Below are 18,413 nucleotides of genomic sequence, written 5' to 3' on the forward strand. Positions count from 1 at the left end.
ATTAAACTTAAAAACTATGATTCTTTTTAAAACATGAGTTTTCAAATACAAATTTTAAGATCTGAAAACTTGTTTGGTATTCAACTTCAAACCAATTTTTAAGAGTTTTGGGTGTGTCTGTTTTCCTCTTATGGTTCCTTATTACAACTCCAACAAGCTCTCTTTTAAATCCATTAAATGTGTCTTTATTGGACATGATGATCATTACAAAGGTTATCGTTGTTTAGATTTGATTTCAGGTCGGATCTACATATCTCAACATGTGACTTTTGATGAGACCAACTTCCCATACCAGGCCCAATGCAGTTCAAATTAGCTCCACAAAATCTGCTGCCTTCCACCCATTGTGTACCACCTCTCTAATAAAAGTGAAGCCCACCACCTTTATTAAAGCGGTGTTACATAATGTGGTATGTCTAGAATTGCTCATAACATTATTCTTTTGATATGGCGAGAAGTTGCTTTCATAAGGAATTAACCTGGTTCCATATCTTGGAGACAGCCATTAACCTTTTATTGCATGGGCCTCACTTATCGCATATACTTGATGGAAGAATGATTATAATTCATAAACAATAATACTAATCATATCACATTTACTAACCACATTGTTATAATACAGGTGGAACCCACATATTGCAAATCATTTTAATATGCAGTACTAGCGAGAACATTCAAGAATCAACCATCCAAGTCCAACCCCTCTCTCCTTCTATCTCTTCTTTCCACCCCTAGCTTTGACGACACCACTTGCTTTCGTTTGTTCCCTTAAGCGCTTGACAACTCTGTAAGAAAATATGGGGTAGCCTTAATGCATAATCAGGTGTTAATGCACTGTGTACATCACATTTCGTCGTTGATCCAATGTAGACCATTGTAGATATGCAGGCCTGTAAAATCAAGTTTGTAGTTCGAATAAACGAACTTTTATTTTCTTCCACTTTCTAAATCAGGTGTGTTAATGAAGTTCATAATCAAGTATCATGAGCAGCTTTTATTTTTCAGTGTTTTGCTTGAATTTTTCTGTCTAAATGACTAAATCTATTGAGGTATTTGAGGTTGGGTGTCATTTTCTAATTTTGACTTGTGTCTAATGCCATTTCCTAATTTGGGGGCATTTGATATGGGCCACGCTTATTGGGACTCTCCATTTTAACCTTTCTTTGACGACATATGGGTAACTAGGCCTTGCGAGAGATTCTCAATTGGTTAATTTCTTCTTGTTATTTTGGCTACTAGTTGTAAGTTTAAGCACACTGCAGTCAAAAGTAACCAAAATATATGTTTTACAATTACAAGACATGACTGTCTGGGCCAGCAAGTTGAGAAATTATAAAATAGTATGGTAGTAGAGTTACATGGTATAGTTTGTATATGTGTTATAATATGGGTGTACTACAAAGTTGATATTTCCCTTTTAAACAAATTATACGACTATGGCTATACTACCGTACCACACTATAATTGACTTAACTACATGGGACCTGTGTTGGCAAATTATATGGGGCCATTGAAATTGTGAGAATGTGAAGGTAAAAAAGTTTCACGTTGGAAAGTGGAGAAACCTAGCAAGGGCTTATAAGGAGTTGGGCTATTCTCCCCCATTGCCAATTGATTTTAGGGTGGTTTCTCAACTTTCTTCATAGTATCAGAGCAGGTTAGCTCACGTGTGAAAACCCAACGGCCACACGTGCTTCATGTCACTCAATATGTGTTGTCCACGTGTTAGGCTTGAAAATACACTACATGTGCGGGGGCGTGTAAAATGGTGAAAATAAAAAAGTTCCACATTGGAAAGTTGAAAAACTTAGCTATGATACAATGATAACAAAGTTTAATAAAGACATAGCAAGAAACTTTGAGAAGAAGCTTACGAATTTTCTCTGTTTTTCAATCTACTTTATAGTACTTATATGACTGAAGCACTTAGCTTCTCAGCTATGACTTAACAAACACGTAAACCCACGTAAACTTCTTACTATAAGTAAACAATTCAGCATGTCATATCAGTATTATATACACGTCTTTTGCCAATCAGAAATACCATTTGCTTTTCACATGTGGTGGATAGCTCGCATCGCAGTGTGTGGTGCTGAACACATAGCGAAATAATTGTACTACGTACTGAATTATTATGCACGTACTCTACTTCCTTTATTTGCTTAGAAGTAACATGAACCACAGAGTTATGAGCAGTGAGCCCTCAAGTCCTGTATATAGATTATACATCTTTGGTTTATAGATTATACATTTTGTTTATATCTCATATTTTTCTGTTCTACTATTTTATGTTAAAGAGATACCCGTGCTTATCTTGTTATATCATCCAACTTAAGCAAAGCCACCATCCCCACGGCGGATCCGGCGATGTCGCGACTTGTTGTTTGTAGGGTTTGATTTTAGAGTTTTTGTACTTTTTAGGCTATTTGTTATTTTGGGCCTACATTTTGTACTTGGAATTGAGCTTTTATTTTTTTATTTTTTTGCTGAGCTCTTCCTGACTTCGTATTGAGCTTTTTGTATTATCTATTTGGTATTGACATATTCATTCCTTCCGACAAATAAAAAATAGCAAAGCCAGCGTCCTACTTAAATAAATCAATTGCATAATATTCGATTTTCTGTGTTTGTTTATTGTTGACCAATGGGGTAGCCATTTTATATATATCACTATAATCAAACACCACCAAGAAAACCTTTCAACACTGTGGGAGGCAATCAATCTGGGCAAAATGACTCAGATTCGGCATATCTCCACAAGCACCATCCGACTAACAAATCATAATGATCAGCTAAATCATAGAATTGAGTTGACTCCATGGGATTTGAGACTAATCCAACTTGATTATATCCAAAAGGGGCTTCTCTTTCAAAAACCAGAACAGAGCAACAGCTTGATATACAACACCTACAAGCCACTCTTTCTCAAACCTTGAACATCTTCTACCCACTTGCCTTGACTAATCCAACTTGATTATATCCAAAAGGGGCTTCTCTTTCAAAAACCAGAACAGAGCAACAGCTTGATATACAACACCTACAAGCCACTCTTTCTCAAACCTTGAACATCTTCTACCCACTTGCCTGCCGCCTAGCCGTGATCGAAAATGAAGATAACACCACTTGTTGTTCCATCCACTGTAATGGCGAAGGAACCTTGTTTGTTGTCCATGGAGCTGCTCATGGATCCATCTCTATTAGAGAGATAGTAGTATGACGTCGAATATCATTTTTGAATTATTATATATAGCCATTTGCTATATGTGATGGTACAATACTAAATTATTGTACGTCACCTATGCATTCATTGGATTCTGGTTGAATTCACGTGATGTTTGAATTCTGGTTGCCAGTACAAGTGAGAATTATTAAATATGCAACTTTATATATATGTTCTTGCAACCACCAACCAAAGTAAGTTGGGACACATTTATATAATTGTGTTTGCTGTCCACATTGTGGGAAGTAAAAAAAACACATATGAAGAAAATGAATCAGATTCGGCATATCTCTACGTGTAACGTTGGACCAACGTGTGAGTTAACTCGTAGATCAATTAAGTTAACTCCATGGGATCTGCGATACCTCGAAATTGATTATGTCCAAAAGGGGATTCTCTTCAACAAACCAGCAGAGGAAGAACACAGCAACGGTTTGGTGCAACACCTCAAAGCCTCCCTTTCCCTTGCCTTGAATGTCTTCTACCCACTTGCTGGCCGCCTGGCTGTGACGGAAAATGAAGATAAAACCACTACTTGTATTTCCATCGACTGCAATGGCGCAGGATCCCATTTCGTTCATGCAGCTGGTGACGGCGTCAAGGTGGCTGAAGTTCTTAACCCTATCTGCATTCCTGATCACGTCGTCTGCAACCTCTTTCCCTTGAATGCAGTTCGGTGCTATGAAGGCGTTTCAAAACCATTGCTCGCAGTGCAAGTAACTGAGCTTGTGGATGGCATTTTTATCGGCTGCAGCATAAACCATGTGGCTGCGGACGGTACCTCATTCTGGCATTTTCTTAATACATGGTCTGAAATCGCTCGTACTGGTACTGACTCTGATATAATTTCTCAACCTCGCCCTGTATTTGGCCGTCATGAATTTTATGATGGCCTGATTGATCTCCCAATTCGTCTGCCCTTCCCCTGCAATGAAATCATGAGTAAGCAGCATATGGCTGCACCGCCTTCTGATTCTTCACAAAGGGCAGTGTTTCATTTTTCCAAAGAGAAAGTAGCAGAGCTCAAGGCAAAGGCCAATGCTGAGATGGGCACCAATAACATCTCATCTCTTCAGTCACTCATGGCTCATATTTGGCGAGCCACAACGCGTGGCAGACGTTTCCACCCTAACCAAGAGGTTTCTTATCTGATTGCAGCGGGGTTGAGGCAAAGATTGAAGCAGATGTTGCCAAAAGAGTATTTCGGAAATGCGGTTCTAGGCGTTACTGTGAGGTCTACTGCAGGTGAGCTGATGCAACATGGACTAGGCTGGGCAGCTTCCCAGATAAACAAAGCAATTGCTTCCCTGACAGCTGAACAAGTAAGTAAGTACTTGGAGAATTGGGTGAAAGCCCCAACATTTCCTTCGGTTCTGTGGGATCCAAAATCTGTGGTAGTGCTCACCGGAAGCTCACCCCGGTTCAATGTGTATGGCAATGATTTTGGGTGGGGAAGACCGGTTGCCGTGCGATCCAGAGCTTCCAACAACATGAATGGGAAGTTCACTGTCTTTCCTGGGGCTGAAGAAGGGAGTATTGATTTTGAAGCTTGCCTTTTGCCTGAGACTCTACAAGCTATGCTGGATGATGCAGAATTCATGGAGTCTGTGATCACCTGAACTATGTATTGACGTTGGTCAGTACCATAGTTAGCTTAGCTGAATCAAGCATCTCCAATAAAATGATCCAATCCAACTTTAATTTGGTCACATTTATTATATTAGATTGAGAAGAAAGTTGGTTTAATTTGGATCCCTTTTTTTTTTCCTCATAAGTTCAACTGGCACAGCTGCAGAGACTTGAAAACTTATATGTGAATTTTCTAATTTTACTATTTAAGATAATTTGAAATTCCAGTGCTCAAGAAAACAAAGTAGTACTTCAAATTCACTCATAACCAAAAAATATATTTACTAGTAAGTCAAATTCAAAATCTAGGTGGTTGGTGTGAGTGATTCGACACTCTCTCATTTCTTAAGAGAGGTTAGGAGTTCGATCTCTGCTCTCGTATGGAGTCACCACTTTGGCCAGCACTTTACCCCTTACGGACCGACCCGGTGTGAGCAGGGGATTAGTCTGAGTTGTGATTAAGGCTTAAAAGTGCCACCCATAGTTGGGGCCCATCCAAGACCACCTCGTGGTTCAGACAAAAAAAAAATCAAAATCAAAATCAAAATCTCAAGTTTTAATACTAACACATCCAATGGAACCCAAAAACAAAAATACTATGTTTCGATCTCTCCATCTGAAACACACACACGCGTATCTTACAATCAAATTTTCTTTTTCGTTTTCTGTTTTGGGAATATCATGAAGTTATTTTTTTAAAAAAGGATGCGAGCATGGCATCATTCGAAAGAGTTGAGGTAATAAAAGCCAGTCGTAGACCATTTTTAAAAAAGTTTTTCCGTCTGCCATTTACTTCATTTTGCTAATATATCTCTTGAGCTTGACCCCTATTTTTGGTATTTTGTGTCCAGATTCAATCATGTTTGTTAATCATTGTACAAGCAGTAAAGCTACCGCCCTATTTAAATAAAGATATGATTTTGATTGTGTTTCCTTCTTTTTGGTCGAGGTGACTAACGAAGGAACTTTTGGTCCTTTTTCTTCAAGTTGTCTAGGCGTGCCACCACCAAGTCACCAAATAGCTTGGATGGAAAAAGTTGGATGGATATGTTGCGCTTCTGACTTCTGATCAAGTGACTGTTCGGCCAAGCAACGAACCTCCTCTTAGCCTAGGTTCTTTCACTTCCTCGGGCTCGAGGATGGTTAAGCTTCGTATGGATGTTTTTGTGATTTTTAGGGCTTTTAAGTCAATGCAAATAAATTAAAGATGTGATTAAACTAAACACAAGAATTAAAGTGCGATAAGTAAACATAAAATAAAGTAAGAGCGAGACAAGAATGATAAATTAAATTAACTTGAAATTAGACTTAATGAAAATTCACTAACAATGAAAAGTAAGGCAATAGAAATAAATTTGAATTTAAAAGACAAGAAAATGTAAATTGCAAGAAAGTAAACTTACACTAGGAAAGAAAGAACTTGCTACACTAAGTGCTTAAAAAGTAAAATCCTAAATCTAGGAAAGAAAAAAAAAAGTGTGATACGAAAAATAGGTTTGTATGTCTAATGATGTGTGTCTTCTCCCTTCGTCTGATGAGGTTTATATAGGGGCATCTGTCAGCCAATGTGTTAGCCATTAAATGGCTGAGGTCAACTCTTTTGAAACTCCTTTCTTATCAGGCTCTCCAAATCCATGGGATTGCTTTGATTGAGATAATTTGTTTGCTTGATTTTCTCTTCTTTCAGAATACTCCGGATTGTCATCACTCCTCTTGATCTCTTTCCTTGTAAAGCCTCCGTCATGTGCATGTGATTCTATGGAAATCTTGGGTTTGGATTCGTGGCTTGGGCTTGTTCCTCCGAGTTTTTGGATTTGCATTCGGGGCTTGGCTCCACGTTGGACCATCTTTGAGCTCTCCGAATATCCGAATATTGGCCACATGTTGAGTTCTCCAAATATTCGGATATTGGAGATTCTAGATTTGGTTGAGAATCCACGGAAGTTGGCGTGGGAGCTCCAAGATCCACTGAGAAAACTGTCATATTTATTTATTAATATATATGCCATATCCTTTGACTATTGAAGTCAAGAACTCTTACAAAAACTTGTGTTTTCTTCTCATAGCCAATTGGAGAATTTATTGGCCATTTGAGATTTTGGCAAATTTGAGTTGGAAGATTGGAATTGGAGGCATTGCTCCCATCCCTTTGGCGAATAGGTTCGGTGGACCTCGCTCTTGGCGGATTTCATCTAGGCCGTTAGCATTTTCTCCACGGTGGATTGGTGAATTTGGACCACCCCAAACTGATTGGTTGGGTTTGTTTATTGTTGAGTCTCAGTCCAAGACACTAGAAAAATGGCGTAGCCTTCTAACCATACTCACAACAGTGTCATCATTCAACGTTTAATGTTGTGGTCTAGTCTCAGTGTTGTCCACTTAAATTGGGAAAATAAAAATGGCTCAGATCCGGCAGATCTCGACAACAATTGTCCGGCCAACAAGCCATGATCACTTAAAGCAGAGATTAATTGAGTTAACTCCATGGGATTTGAAACTAAGCCAACTTGATTATATCCAAAAGGGGCTTCTCTTTCGAAAATCGGCGGAGTCAGAACAGAGCAACAGCTTGATGCAACACCTAAAAGACACTCTTTCCCAGACCTTGAATATCTTCTACCCCGCTTGCTGGCCGCCTAGCAGCTGTGAAAAGCCAAGATAAAGCCGGTACTTGTTTTTCCATCAACTGTAATGGTGATGGACCTCTTTTTGTTCATGCAGCTGCTGATGGTATCCTTGACCCTGTTTATATTCCAGATGACATTGTCTCCAACCTCTTCTCCATGAATGGGGTTTTGAACTACGAAGGGGTCCCAAAACCATTGCTTGCAGTGCAAGTAACAGAGCTCATTGATGGCATTTTCATAGGTTGCACTATGAACCACTGTGTTGTTGATGGATCATCATTCTGGCACTTCTTTAACACTTGGTCTGAGATCTCTCATTCCGGCTCTGATGAAATTTTTCAACCCCTTCCCGTTTTCGATCGTCAATTTCTTGACGGTGTAGTTGATCTTCCAATTCACATACCCTTCTCAGACAGTAAAATACCGGATAAGCTTAATCCTCCCATCTCATTAAATTATTTGCAAAGGGTATTTCATTTTTGCAAGGAGAAAACTGCACAGCTCAAATCCAAGGCCAATGCTGAGATGGGCACCCATAACATCTCATCCCTTCAAGCACTCATGGCTCATCTTTGGCGAGCCGTAACACGTGCCAGTCATCTCAACCTTGATCAGGAGATTATCTACAAGATTGCAGTAGGATTGAGGCAAAAATTGAAACCTCCATTGCCCAGAGAATACCTTGGAAATGCGCTTCAAGGTGTTCATGTGAAGTCCACTGCAGGGGAGCTTTTACAACATGAACTAGGATGGGCGGCTTTGCATATAAACAAAACGATAGCTTCCTTGACAGCTGAACAAGTGATGAAGGTCTTGGAGGATTGGGCAAAACCCTACAGTAAGTTCAAAATTGAGGGAAAACATCCCAACAAGTACTACTAGTAGCACTTTTTCATTGCTCACAGGAAGCTCGCCGCAGTTCAATGTGTATGGTAATGATTTTAGGTGGGGAAGACCGGTTGCTGTGCGAAGCGGATCTGCGAACAAAATGAACGGTAAGTTAACTGTCTTTCCCGGGCCGAAGAAGGAAGTATTGATTTTGAAGTTTGCCTTTTGCCTGAGACTCTACATGCGATGGCAGAGTATGCAGAGTTCATGGAGGCTGTGCTCGCATGAAGAAGTAAACTCTTTGTGTATTTTTATTTTGCAAATTAAAGTTTGTCCATTTGCTTAAACATCCAAAGGTTCTTAAGTAGATGAATCCTCTAATAAGTAATTTATCAAAAGCTGTCCTTTTGATTTTTAGTTTCACAATTCCAGTAAGCTGTTCATTTAAACCCCAAATCATAGCACACGCCTACTTGAACATAAATTTGGCACACCCTCTGTTTCAACGACATTATTGATTGAACTTAGGCCTTTGGCAGCCCTAAATACCTCCAAAGACTCATCTACATAGTTTTAGGAATTTTTTATAATCAAGATTGAGGATAAATCCAACAATAGTTTTCTTTAACTGAATGCTAAACAGAGAACTATATAAGGGAGTGGAGCGAGAAGTTTATATATTTAAAGGGAGCGAATTATAAAACACAAAGTCAAGGAAATCACGACAGAGGAAATCTTAGTAGATGATCCGTATCCCATAAGATATGACAACTTTTCAAATCACACACAAACTTTTCTTTCTATGTATGTATAGCCCTCAGACTATATGCACATTGGAACAATCACTTTTAAGGCCTCCTGCTTTTATATATATATATATATATATATATATATATATATATATATATATAGATAAAGGCGGACATATGGATTTTATTTCTGTTTATGGATTATTACTCTTTTATTTTAAAATCTTCAGAGTTTATTAGTTTATTTAGAAAATCTAAAATACGTAGAGCACAGTAGACAATTCAAAATAGACGATGACTTTCCTTTTCCCCCCAACTTATTTAACTTTTTCCCATTACCAAACCCACCAAATAAATTACCTTTTTTTGAAATTTCCAACCCATATAATAAAAAAAGAATACAATTCATATTCAAAAACAAAAACAAAAGCAATACGTCTCGTTAAAACGACCGAAAATCCTTAAGCCGGACCCTCCCAAATTGAGACGTGACTAGGGTTTCAAGCCCGACCCGCCAAAATTCCTCTCTTCCCAAACCCTAAACCGTATAATTCCTCTCACTCTTATCCGGAACATCCTCTGTATGAATCGGATGCGATCCGAACCGCAATTGAGTTTCGGGTCCGAATAACCTCCCCGAGCTTCGTCTCCGACAATGGCGTCGAAGGCTTCGCCTTCAGCTTCTGCCAATAGATCGGAGCCTCACCAGGAACCTCCGGTATAAGCCTTCGGTGCTTTTGCTCGATCTCTTTCTCTCTCTAAATGCATGAAAACCCAGTTTAAATTCTGTCATTACTGGAAAGTCTTATATTTCTGGTCAATGTGTGTGCCTAAACACACACATATATATGTTTTGCATATATTTGTTTATTTATTTTATGAGAATTTAATAAATGGATGTAATATAGGTGCAATTATGTATGAATTTTATCAATGTGGGTTGGTAAAGAAGGATAATTAGCAGCATTGCTTATTTGGTTTCTGCTTCAGTTAGATTTTAAGTGCCAATTTCAACGAGGTTATTTAAGTTCCAGTTCATTTACCATGGACTTTCGACAAATATCTTCCAGCTTAGGAATGGTGTTAAAACATTGCCAGAATTGTTTCGCTGCTCGAGGATTCTAGCCATATTCTTTTTCTCTTCTTAGCTTGCATTTTTAAAAGTTTATTGCAACAGAAATTGGGGATATTCCTTTCTTGAAAAAATAATAAAAAGAGCACGGAATTATTGAGCTTTCTGTGCTCAACTTCTTGATAGATAGTGCTGCCTGATCTCTTGGAGCCCCTTTGTTCTGTGGTCATTCAACTCCAGTGTGACTTTACATGCTTATTCATTCTCTACTTTTTGTCTGGATTTTTTTACCTTCTATTTTAATGATTTAGGGTTTTTAAGTGGGCTCAAACTTATCATCTATTTTGTACAGATGACGGCATCACAAGAAAACATGGATGTAACCCGTAAGGAGATTTCATTGATCATAGATTCCCTAAAGAAGCAAGTTGTTTCTAACCGGGGTACTTCCATTAAGGTGCATCCCTAAGGACCTTATGGTTATTGTTGCATTGGTATCAGAAAGTCATAGGACTTTATCAAGTTTTGTCATCATAATACACGGTATTTGTTCTTTTGCAGAAAAGAATGGAGGAAAACAGGCAGAGGTTGGCTGGTGTCACTAACAATTTGTATAAATTGTCAATGGAAAGAGGAAATAATAGGTTTATTGATATTGGCAAAAGTGTAGATCTATTGACAAAGAGGCAAAAAGATGCATTTGCCTTGCAAAATGGAATTGATGTAAGTAAGGATGGCTCTCAAGAAGATGGCCATGGGTCCACAGCAGTTCTTCTAGAATCTAATGTTGCAGTCAAGAGTTCTGTTCGTCCTATCAAGCTTCCGGAAGTTAAAAGACTACCTCCTTATACTACATGGATATTTTTGGACAGGTTCAACCTTCACATAATCTATACTTTTCATGATTTGAATTATATCTTTGTGTTGCATATCAATCTCACATGTGCACAACCTTTGTTTGCTTGTCTGAGGTGGAGTTATATGTTTTACATTGTGGAACATAATAGTTGATTTGTAAGTTTTCTTATGAATTTTCTAGCTCTTCTACAAAGCTTCACCTAGTTACGATATGATTTAATCTATGTTCACGGAAAGAGCTAGGAAAGAGAATGGAATCAGTGCATAGCAAATTGGTTACATTTCACTAAGCACCATAACAAGTTTGACATATTTTTTTGTAGTTTGAAATTAATATCTTACGGACATTTTATTGAGTGACTAGTTGAAATAGATTTAGTACACAAATATAAACATTTGTTATTATGTATTGAACACTTTGCTATAAACAAGATAAGATTCATAGTATTTATTGGATTCTTTTTCCTCTTCTTCTGCCTTGTTTGCAATTGAATCATGCAATTTTTAGACAATGTTGCATGTTTACATTCATCCATTATTGCTTTAAATATATATAATTTTTACATGCACCTGTTCAAATGTGTGTCATCGTGCACTGAATTGAATTAGTATCACTAAGCACCATAATGAGTTTCTCATATAATTGCGTTGTCCTTCTCTTTGCCTTTTCAACCTATTTGAGCTTGTTCGAGATATTATGGTTATATTTTGGTTTGACGTATGGTGCAGAAACCAAAGGATGACAGAGGATCAGTCAGTGTTAGGTCGAAGAAGAATTTATTATGATCAAAATGGAGGTGAAGCTCTTATATGTAGTGATAGTGAGGAGGAGGCAGTTGATGAAGAAGATGAAAAGAGGGACTTTGTTGAATCAGAAGACTACATACTTAGGTTGGTTTAACCATGTTAACTAATGTGATATACTTAGTGATAGTCCTGAACTTTAGTTGGAAGAGTCAAATTCTTTTTGTTATTGTCACTCGTTCCCCCCTTTCTTGGATGGACACAGCCTCATATCATCTAGGTCAATTTTGAACGTACAACTGTGCAAGGGAAAGAGACCAAAAGGAAAGTCAATTTTTGTACCGAGTACAACTGAGCTAATTGAATTATTTTGTAATTTTTTTTCTTTTTGCGAAAACATGGTAATTTAAAATGACCTATATGTTCAGTCCTCAGGCGCCACGATATAGTTTGAGACCCATGTTTTCATCTTGGATTCACAATTTCAGTCTTATACTTATCCTTTATACATATGGAGAAAAGTATATGTTCTTTAATACTGTTGTGCAAGGTGAACTAATTGTTCACTTGTCATTCCATTAAATTTACCAGCATGGCTATAAAAGAAGTTGGCTTCTCTGATCCAGTGCTGGAGTCATTAGCACAGTGTTTCTCTAGAAGTCCTTCTGAAGTCAAGGTATGTCAGTTTCTTTTTTCTATATTACTGGACTACTTTGCCCATTCTGCCATGCTTCTGTCCAATTTATAACACGATAAAAACCAGTCAGTGTAAGCTTTGGTCCAGCCGTTTCCCATTTGCTTTGTGCTGGCTTTACAGAGATATGAAACACCATCAAACGTCTTATACAGGCAAGATATGATACTCTCGTAAAGGAAGAGGAGGCTGTGGGGGGTTGTAAAACTATGGATAATGAAGACATTTCACAAAATGGGAATTATTTTCTTGATAAAGATCTAGATGCTGCTCTGGATTCATTTGACAACCTATTTTGTCGTCGATGCCTTGTAAGTATTCCTTTTGTAAATTCACTTGCATGTTTCTTTTTTTGTGATATCTTTTCTTAGTAGTTTCTCTGCTGTTTCTTTTTGGCAGGTGTTTGATTGCAGATTACATGGATGTTCACAGGATCTTGTCTTTCCTGTAAGTAATTGTTTAATAGCTGTCTGAATGTGGCACCAGACTTTTATACCCTGCGCTGATAAAGAAAAATATTGTCAGGCTGAGAAACAACCTCCTTGGAGCTCTCCAGATGCCGAAAATGCATCATGTGGTCCAAATTGCTATCGATCAGTACGTGTGTTGTTTAGCTGGGAATGTTGTAAAGAATTGGCAAACAAATGATTTATGTGGTTTCAAACTGTCTCATTTCAGGTACTGAAATCTGAAAGAATTGCTAGAGTGAGCTCTGTTGATGTTGAAGAAAAAAATGTCACATCATTAGATGGTGCTAGTGCTCAAATGTCAACGAGAAAGAAGTCTTCTGTTATATCTGCTAGAAAGAAGGTAAAGTCCGGCCAAAGTGAAAGTGCTTCATCTAATGCAAAAGCCATCTCAGAAAGCAGTGATTCGGAGAATGGACCCAGGCAGGATGCTACCCATCATCAAACACCCTCAAAGACTAAGCTAGCAGGAAAAAGTGGAATTGGCAAGAGGAACAGCAAGAGAGTTGCAGAGCGTGTTCTAGTTTGCATGCAGAAGAGGCAGAAGAAAATGGTGGTTTCTGATTCTGATTCCATTGTTAATGCTGGTCTTTGTCCAAGTGATATGAAGCTTAGATCAAATTCATGCAAAGATAATGAAGACACTAGTTCTTCTTCACAAAAGAATCTGAAATCTTCTACCAGTGGAGGGTTTAGGAGGAAGGAATCACCTACTAAGGGCAGACACAAAGTAGTTCAGGTTGATGTTCTTGATGGTTCATCAGATGAGATAATCGCTGATCCACCTGGCACTAGTAGTGATGACAATTTGAGGAAAGAAGAGTGTGTGGATGAAAACATCTATAAACAAGAATTAAGTGATGATAAAACATGGAAAACTATTGAAAAAGGCCTTTTCGATAAAGGCATAGAGATTTTTGGCAGGAACAGGTCAGTGGATATAATTTGAGTTTTCCTTTGATATATATATATATATATATATATATATAGTCCCCTTCTATAGAGGGATCCCTCAAATAATTTTATTTGAGGGACACCCTTTAGGGTCCCCTAAGAATATTTTTTCAACGATCCAAACCATCTATTTTTTAAGTCTACATTCATAGATCATCCTTGCAAAAAATTAGACAAATCGGAAATCGTTTTGACATCCAATTATGTCCTACAAAATCAATGAACACGGTGCTATAAGAAAGTACTAAAATTTCAATAACTCAATTGAGTGGTCAAATGGTATCAGATTCAAGTGATTTTTTTATTGAGATGATCTTTGAAGGATTATCTGAAAAATAGACAGTTCGGATTAGTGAAATACAATGCGGAGTGGGCCCTGCAAGGGTGTTCGGCAAATAAGTTTATTTAAGGGATCCCTCAATGGAAGCTTTGTGTATATATGTATATATATTTTTTATGTGTATCCTTGAGTTTGTAATGTATAGCATCCTATAATTACTGACCCAAAAAAGAAATCCTGTAATGTTATAACTTATAATCAATCTACAGTCTGATAAGTTCCCAAGGAAGATATATTATGTTATCAATTTGCCTGAACTTTTGAAATATATGGTGTAATTGTGCTAGATGTAGAAAGTTTTCAATACTTAATTTACTTATTCCTGTCTCCTTATAATGGGTTTCACATCTCTCATTACAGCTGTTTAATAGCAAGGAACCTTTTAAATGGTATGAAAAATTGTTGGGAGGTTTTTCAGTATATGAATTACTCAGAGAGTAAGATGTCCAGCCAAGAAGGTGATGCTGCAAATTCCCTTGTTGAAGGACATTCCAAGGTTGATTTTTATGGATTTATGGTCTTTTTCTGCATATGCTTATCTGCTTATTGGCAGGACCCTCCCTGCCCTAACAAGTAATTCTATTTTGAACTTTAGGGTAATAATGAAGCAAGAAGAAGATCAAGATTTTTACGTAGAAGGGGTAGAGTTCGTCGCTTGAAGTATACTTGGAAATCTGCTGCTTACCATTCAATCAGGAAACGAATTACTGAGAGAAAAGATCAGCCTTGCAGGCAGTATAATCCATGTACTTGCCAAACAGCTTGTGGAAAGCAGTGTTCTTGTCTACAAAATGGGACTTGTTGCGAGAAGTACTGTGGGTGAGCGTTTATTTTCCTCTTAATTATTTCTGAAAAGGGTAGATAACTCAATTTCTTTTTCTAAACTTTTATCTTGGTCAGCAGCGTGCCTCATTGATTTGCCATTGACTTCTGGGGATCCAATAATAATTCCGAACCTTTTTTTTCGAATTTATTTTTCTAGGTGTCCTAAGACTTGCAAGAATAGATTTAGGGGCTGTCATTGTGCGAAAAGTCAGTGCCGGAGTCGTCAGTGCCCCTGCTTTGCTGCAGACAGGGAATGTGATCCAGATGTTTGTAGGAATTGCTGGGTCAGGTGAGCTTATAACTGATTATTTTTTCTGTGGTGGAAAATCCTTTCGTATCACTTAGTAATGGGTATGGACTATGATGCATGATATTATCAATGTGCTTCAGACAGCTCGTGCCTTATTGTGATTGGATTTATCTTTTGCTAAATGTTTAGTGTTGAGAACATTCAACTTTGCCATTTTTTAATTTGTTATGCCTACATAAGCAACACAGTTAACCTCACAGTTAACTTCTCATTTTAGAATCCGATAGTTAAAATTAAGTGATGAGAAACTGAATTAAACCATTAAAAAGGGGGAGAGAGCTGAGAGAGAGCGAAAGAGAGGGATTTTTATTTTTATTATTTATTATTTATTATTTATTTAATAATATATGTGGACGACATGTCATCATATGAGTAAGTCTACATGGCACGTTTGTTGCCATGTCAGCAGTTAACAGACTTGTTAATAGAAAGACTGACGGCATATATGAAAGTGATAAGAAAATCAACTGTGTATGCTACTGAGACCAAAAAAATTTGATGTATCGAACTCTAAAAGTTGGTAAACTTTACCGTAGTAAAGTGAAATTTACCCTTTTTTCTTTTTCTAGAAAATTATATTTGGAGTTTGTGTTTGTGACTGTTCAATGTCATTTGCAGTTGCGGTGATGGGTCCCTTGGGGTTCCAAACCAAAGAGGTGACAATTATGAGTGTAGAAATATGAAGCTGCTTCTGAAACAACAACAGAGGGTAATCAACTTCTCTTTACTATTTCTTTCCTACTATAGATGCATGGTCAAAAGCTGCCGTTTAAGTGAAAAAGTATTAAAGTTTTTGGACATTGAAGTCATCTAGTAATGACTGCTTTTATTCTCATGTATGTTCAGGTCTTACTTGGAAGATCTGACGTATCTGGCTGGGGTGCTTTCTTAAAGGTAGTGTCCCAATTTTAAGATATCTTGTGCATGCTTTTCCTTTTGCTGCTGGCTAATTTTCCTAGCCACCCTCCAGAATAGCGTCGGCAAGCATGAATACCTTGGTGAGTATACTGGGGAGTTGATCTCACATCGGGAAGCAGATAAGCGTGGAAAAATATATGACCGTGAAAATTCATCATTTCTCTTCAATCTGAACGATCAGGTATGTGTATCAACCTTTGGATTCCATGTGATTTCTAACCTCTTTTTTTTCACTGGTGTGAATAAGCATTTGTCTTGTACAGTTTGTCCTTGATGCCTATCGAAAGGGTGACAAATTGAAGTTTGCCAACCATGCTCCAGATCCGAATTGTTATGCAAAGGTACCCTTTTGACGTCCTTGCTTGGGGATTCCCCACTTAGTGTCACATGATTTTTAATTGGAACTATTTGGAGTTGTTGTTCTTATGGGGTAAGAACTGTTTGGACAGATAGAAGCATCATGTATAGGGGCTTTTTTTTTCTTTGAAAAAATTGTAGATTTTACATTGAACCCTTCCATGGCAGGTCATTATGGTTGCTGGAGATCATAGGGTGGGCATATTTGCCAAGGAACGGATTACTGCAGGAGAGGAACTTTTCTACGATTATCGTTATGAGCCGGATAGAGCTCCTGCCTGGGCTCGGAAGCCTGAGGCATCGGGATCCAAGAAGGATGACGGTGCTCCTTCAAGTGGTCGTGCAAAGAAGCTTGCTTAACCTGAATCAATTTTAATCTTAGATTTACAATTTTTTTGGCCATTCTTTTACAGGTAAAAGATGCATCATTTTCTTTGACCACAGATGTATTCTTGATCATTTTGTTGGAGAGGCCATTGCCTTCTCAAAGCAGAAATTGAATAGTATTTATTTTCTAACAATTCATGTTTATTTCCAATGTATTTCCTGAGCTTGAAAAGTTACAAGCATACTGAATCAAAAATACCAGTTGACATGAATTTAATTCAACAGAGGGACTTGAAGGCAATGGTGGTTATCTGAAATTACCTTCCTGCCCTTGACTGGCTCAACTATTTTCTGATTATTAAAAGCTTAGATGTATCCAATTTACCTAATGCCTTGACTAATCAGATTGCCTAAGTTCTCCCTTTTGATATATTCTTGGACCTCTGGCCCGAAAAAAGATCTATTCTTGGACGCAACTTTAAGTTGTCTGGACATTGAACTTACAACTAAGAACCAACTGCTGACAGCATTTTTACATTCATGTTTCTTACCGACCCAAGTGCCCTACAGTTGAAGTCGCTGAGCTGAAGTATGCCTACCCTACCATGTGAGAGGCACTTATATGTACCTTATCATCTGTGGCAAAAATCCAAAGCTTTCAAAGACAAAAAAAAAAAAAAGAAGATAAATATATAGCAAAAATTCATTGTTAAATTCAGAAAATACTTTGTGCTTTTTTTTTATTTTTAAAACCTTTCTTATTAAGGGAGACGATAATATACCAAACTCACACACATTACACGAATGCTAGCAAGTCCTTTTCTAGTGCTTTTTTTTATAGTTTGTGTATTTGTCAAATTACATATAAAGAGGAACACTTCATTCTAGGGAAAGATAAGCCAATTTTTCTTCATAGGTCATATCCTTGTTGCTGCCAAACTCATTACCGTTGATCTTAAATTTTTTGGAAACATTAGTCAATTGTATGGTTGAAGTGAAGATCCAATTCATCTAAAAAGGAAAGGGAGAGGTGCTTAGGACTTTTCTTAGGGTTATTAAGTACGGAATTGACTAAAGGCTTTTATTTTTCTATAAGATACAATTTACACTCAAACTTAGTAATTTCTCATTCAATCAGAGAAACTTGTGCATACATCTTTCCACGTGCTAGTTACTTGATCACTTATTATGAGAAAAAATAGAAACATTCCCTACAAATAAGTTATTATGTCATCGCATTCAATCATATGAACTAAAATTCATAAGTCGAAAAAATAACTTAATTTTAGAGCATCTCCAACCAATGAGTAAAATCTATAATAGAGTGGATAATGTTAAAATTAGACAACAAAACATCCAAAAAAAAAACATAAATTCTTACTGGATATTGGCGCCTGAGGGTGCGACGACCAATTTAGATAGCATGAAAAGGTAGCGTCGAATATATATTTTTCCCCATTGTTGTATCAACACAAAAGAAAGCACACAATAAAG

General features: G+C 37.5%; 2 protein-coding genes and 1 pseudogene across 2 annotated transcripts; all 3 read left to right on the top strand.

Moving 5' to 3' along the window:
* The first annotated feature begins 2,732 nt into the window (after positions 1-2,732).
* On the top strand, positions 2,733-5,007 carry LOC110766220 (putative acetyltransferase At3g50280). Its single transcript, XM_088256145.1, has 2 exons — positions 2,733-2,892; positions 3,632-5,007. Exons 1-2 carry the CDS (start codon positions 2,733-2,735, stop codon positions 4,837-4,839), a joined length of 1,368 nt encoding a protein of 455 aa, XP_088112271.1. The 3' UTR covers positions 4,840-5,007.
* Positions 5,008-7,247: 2,240 nt separating this feature from the next.
* Positions 7,248-8,592, top strand: LOC110765708 (putative acetyltransferase At3g50280 pseudogene; annotated as a pseudogene).
* Positions 8,593-9,466: 874 nt separating this feature from the next.
* Positions 9,467-17,201, top strand: CLF (SET domain-containing protein). The gene is made up of 17 exons (XM_021968866.2): positions 9,467-9,771; positions 10,478-10,582; positions 10,687-10,997; positions 11,713-11,874; positions 12,319-12,403; positions 12,577-12,732; positions 12,821-12,868; positions 12,947-13,018; positions 13,100-13,818; positions 14,543-14,678; positions 14,778-15,001; positions 15,165-15,296; positions 15,936-16,026; positions 16,164-16,211; positions 16,288-16,416; positions 16,499-16,576; positions 16,761-17,201. Exons 1-17 carry the CDS (start codon positions 9,709-9,711, stop codon positions 16,950-16,952), a joined length of 2,751 nt encoding a protein of 916 aa, XP_021824558.1. The 5' UTR covers positions 9,467-9,708; the 3' UTR covers positions 16,953-17,201.
* Positions 17,202-18,413: the final 1,212 nt, after the last annotated feature.

This window comes from Prunus avium, chromosome 7 (genome assembly GCF_965620075.1).
Source record: "Prunus avium chromosome 7, drPruAviu1.hap1.1, whole genome shotgun sequence".
Classification (NCBI taxonomy): domain Eukaryota; kingdom Viridiplantae; phylum Streptophyta; class Magnoliopsida; order Rosales; family Rosaceae; genus Prunus; species Prunus avium.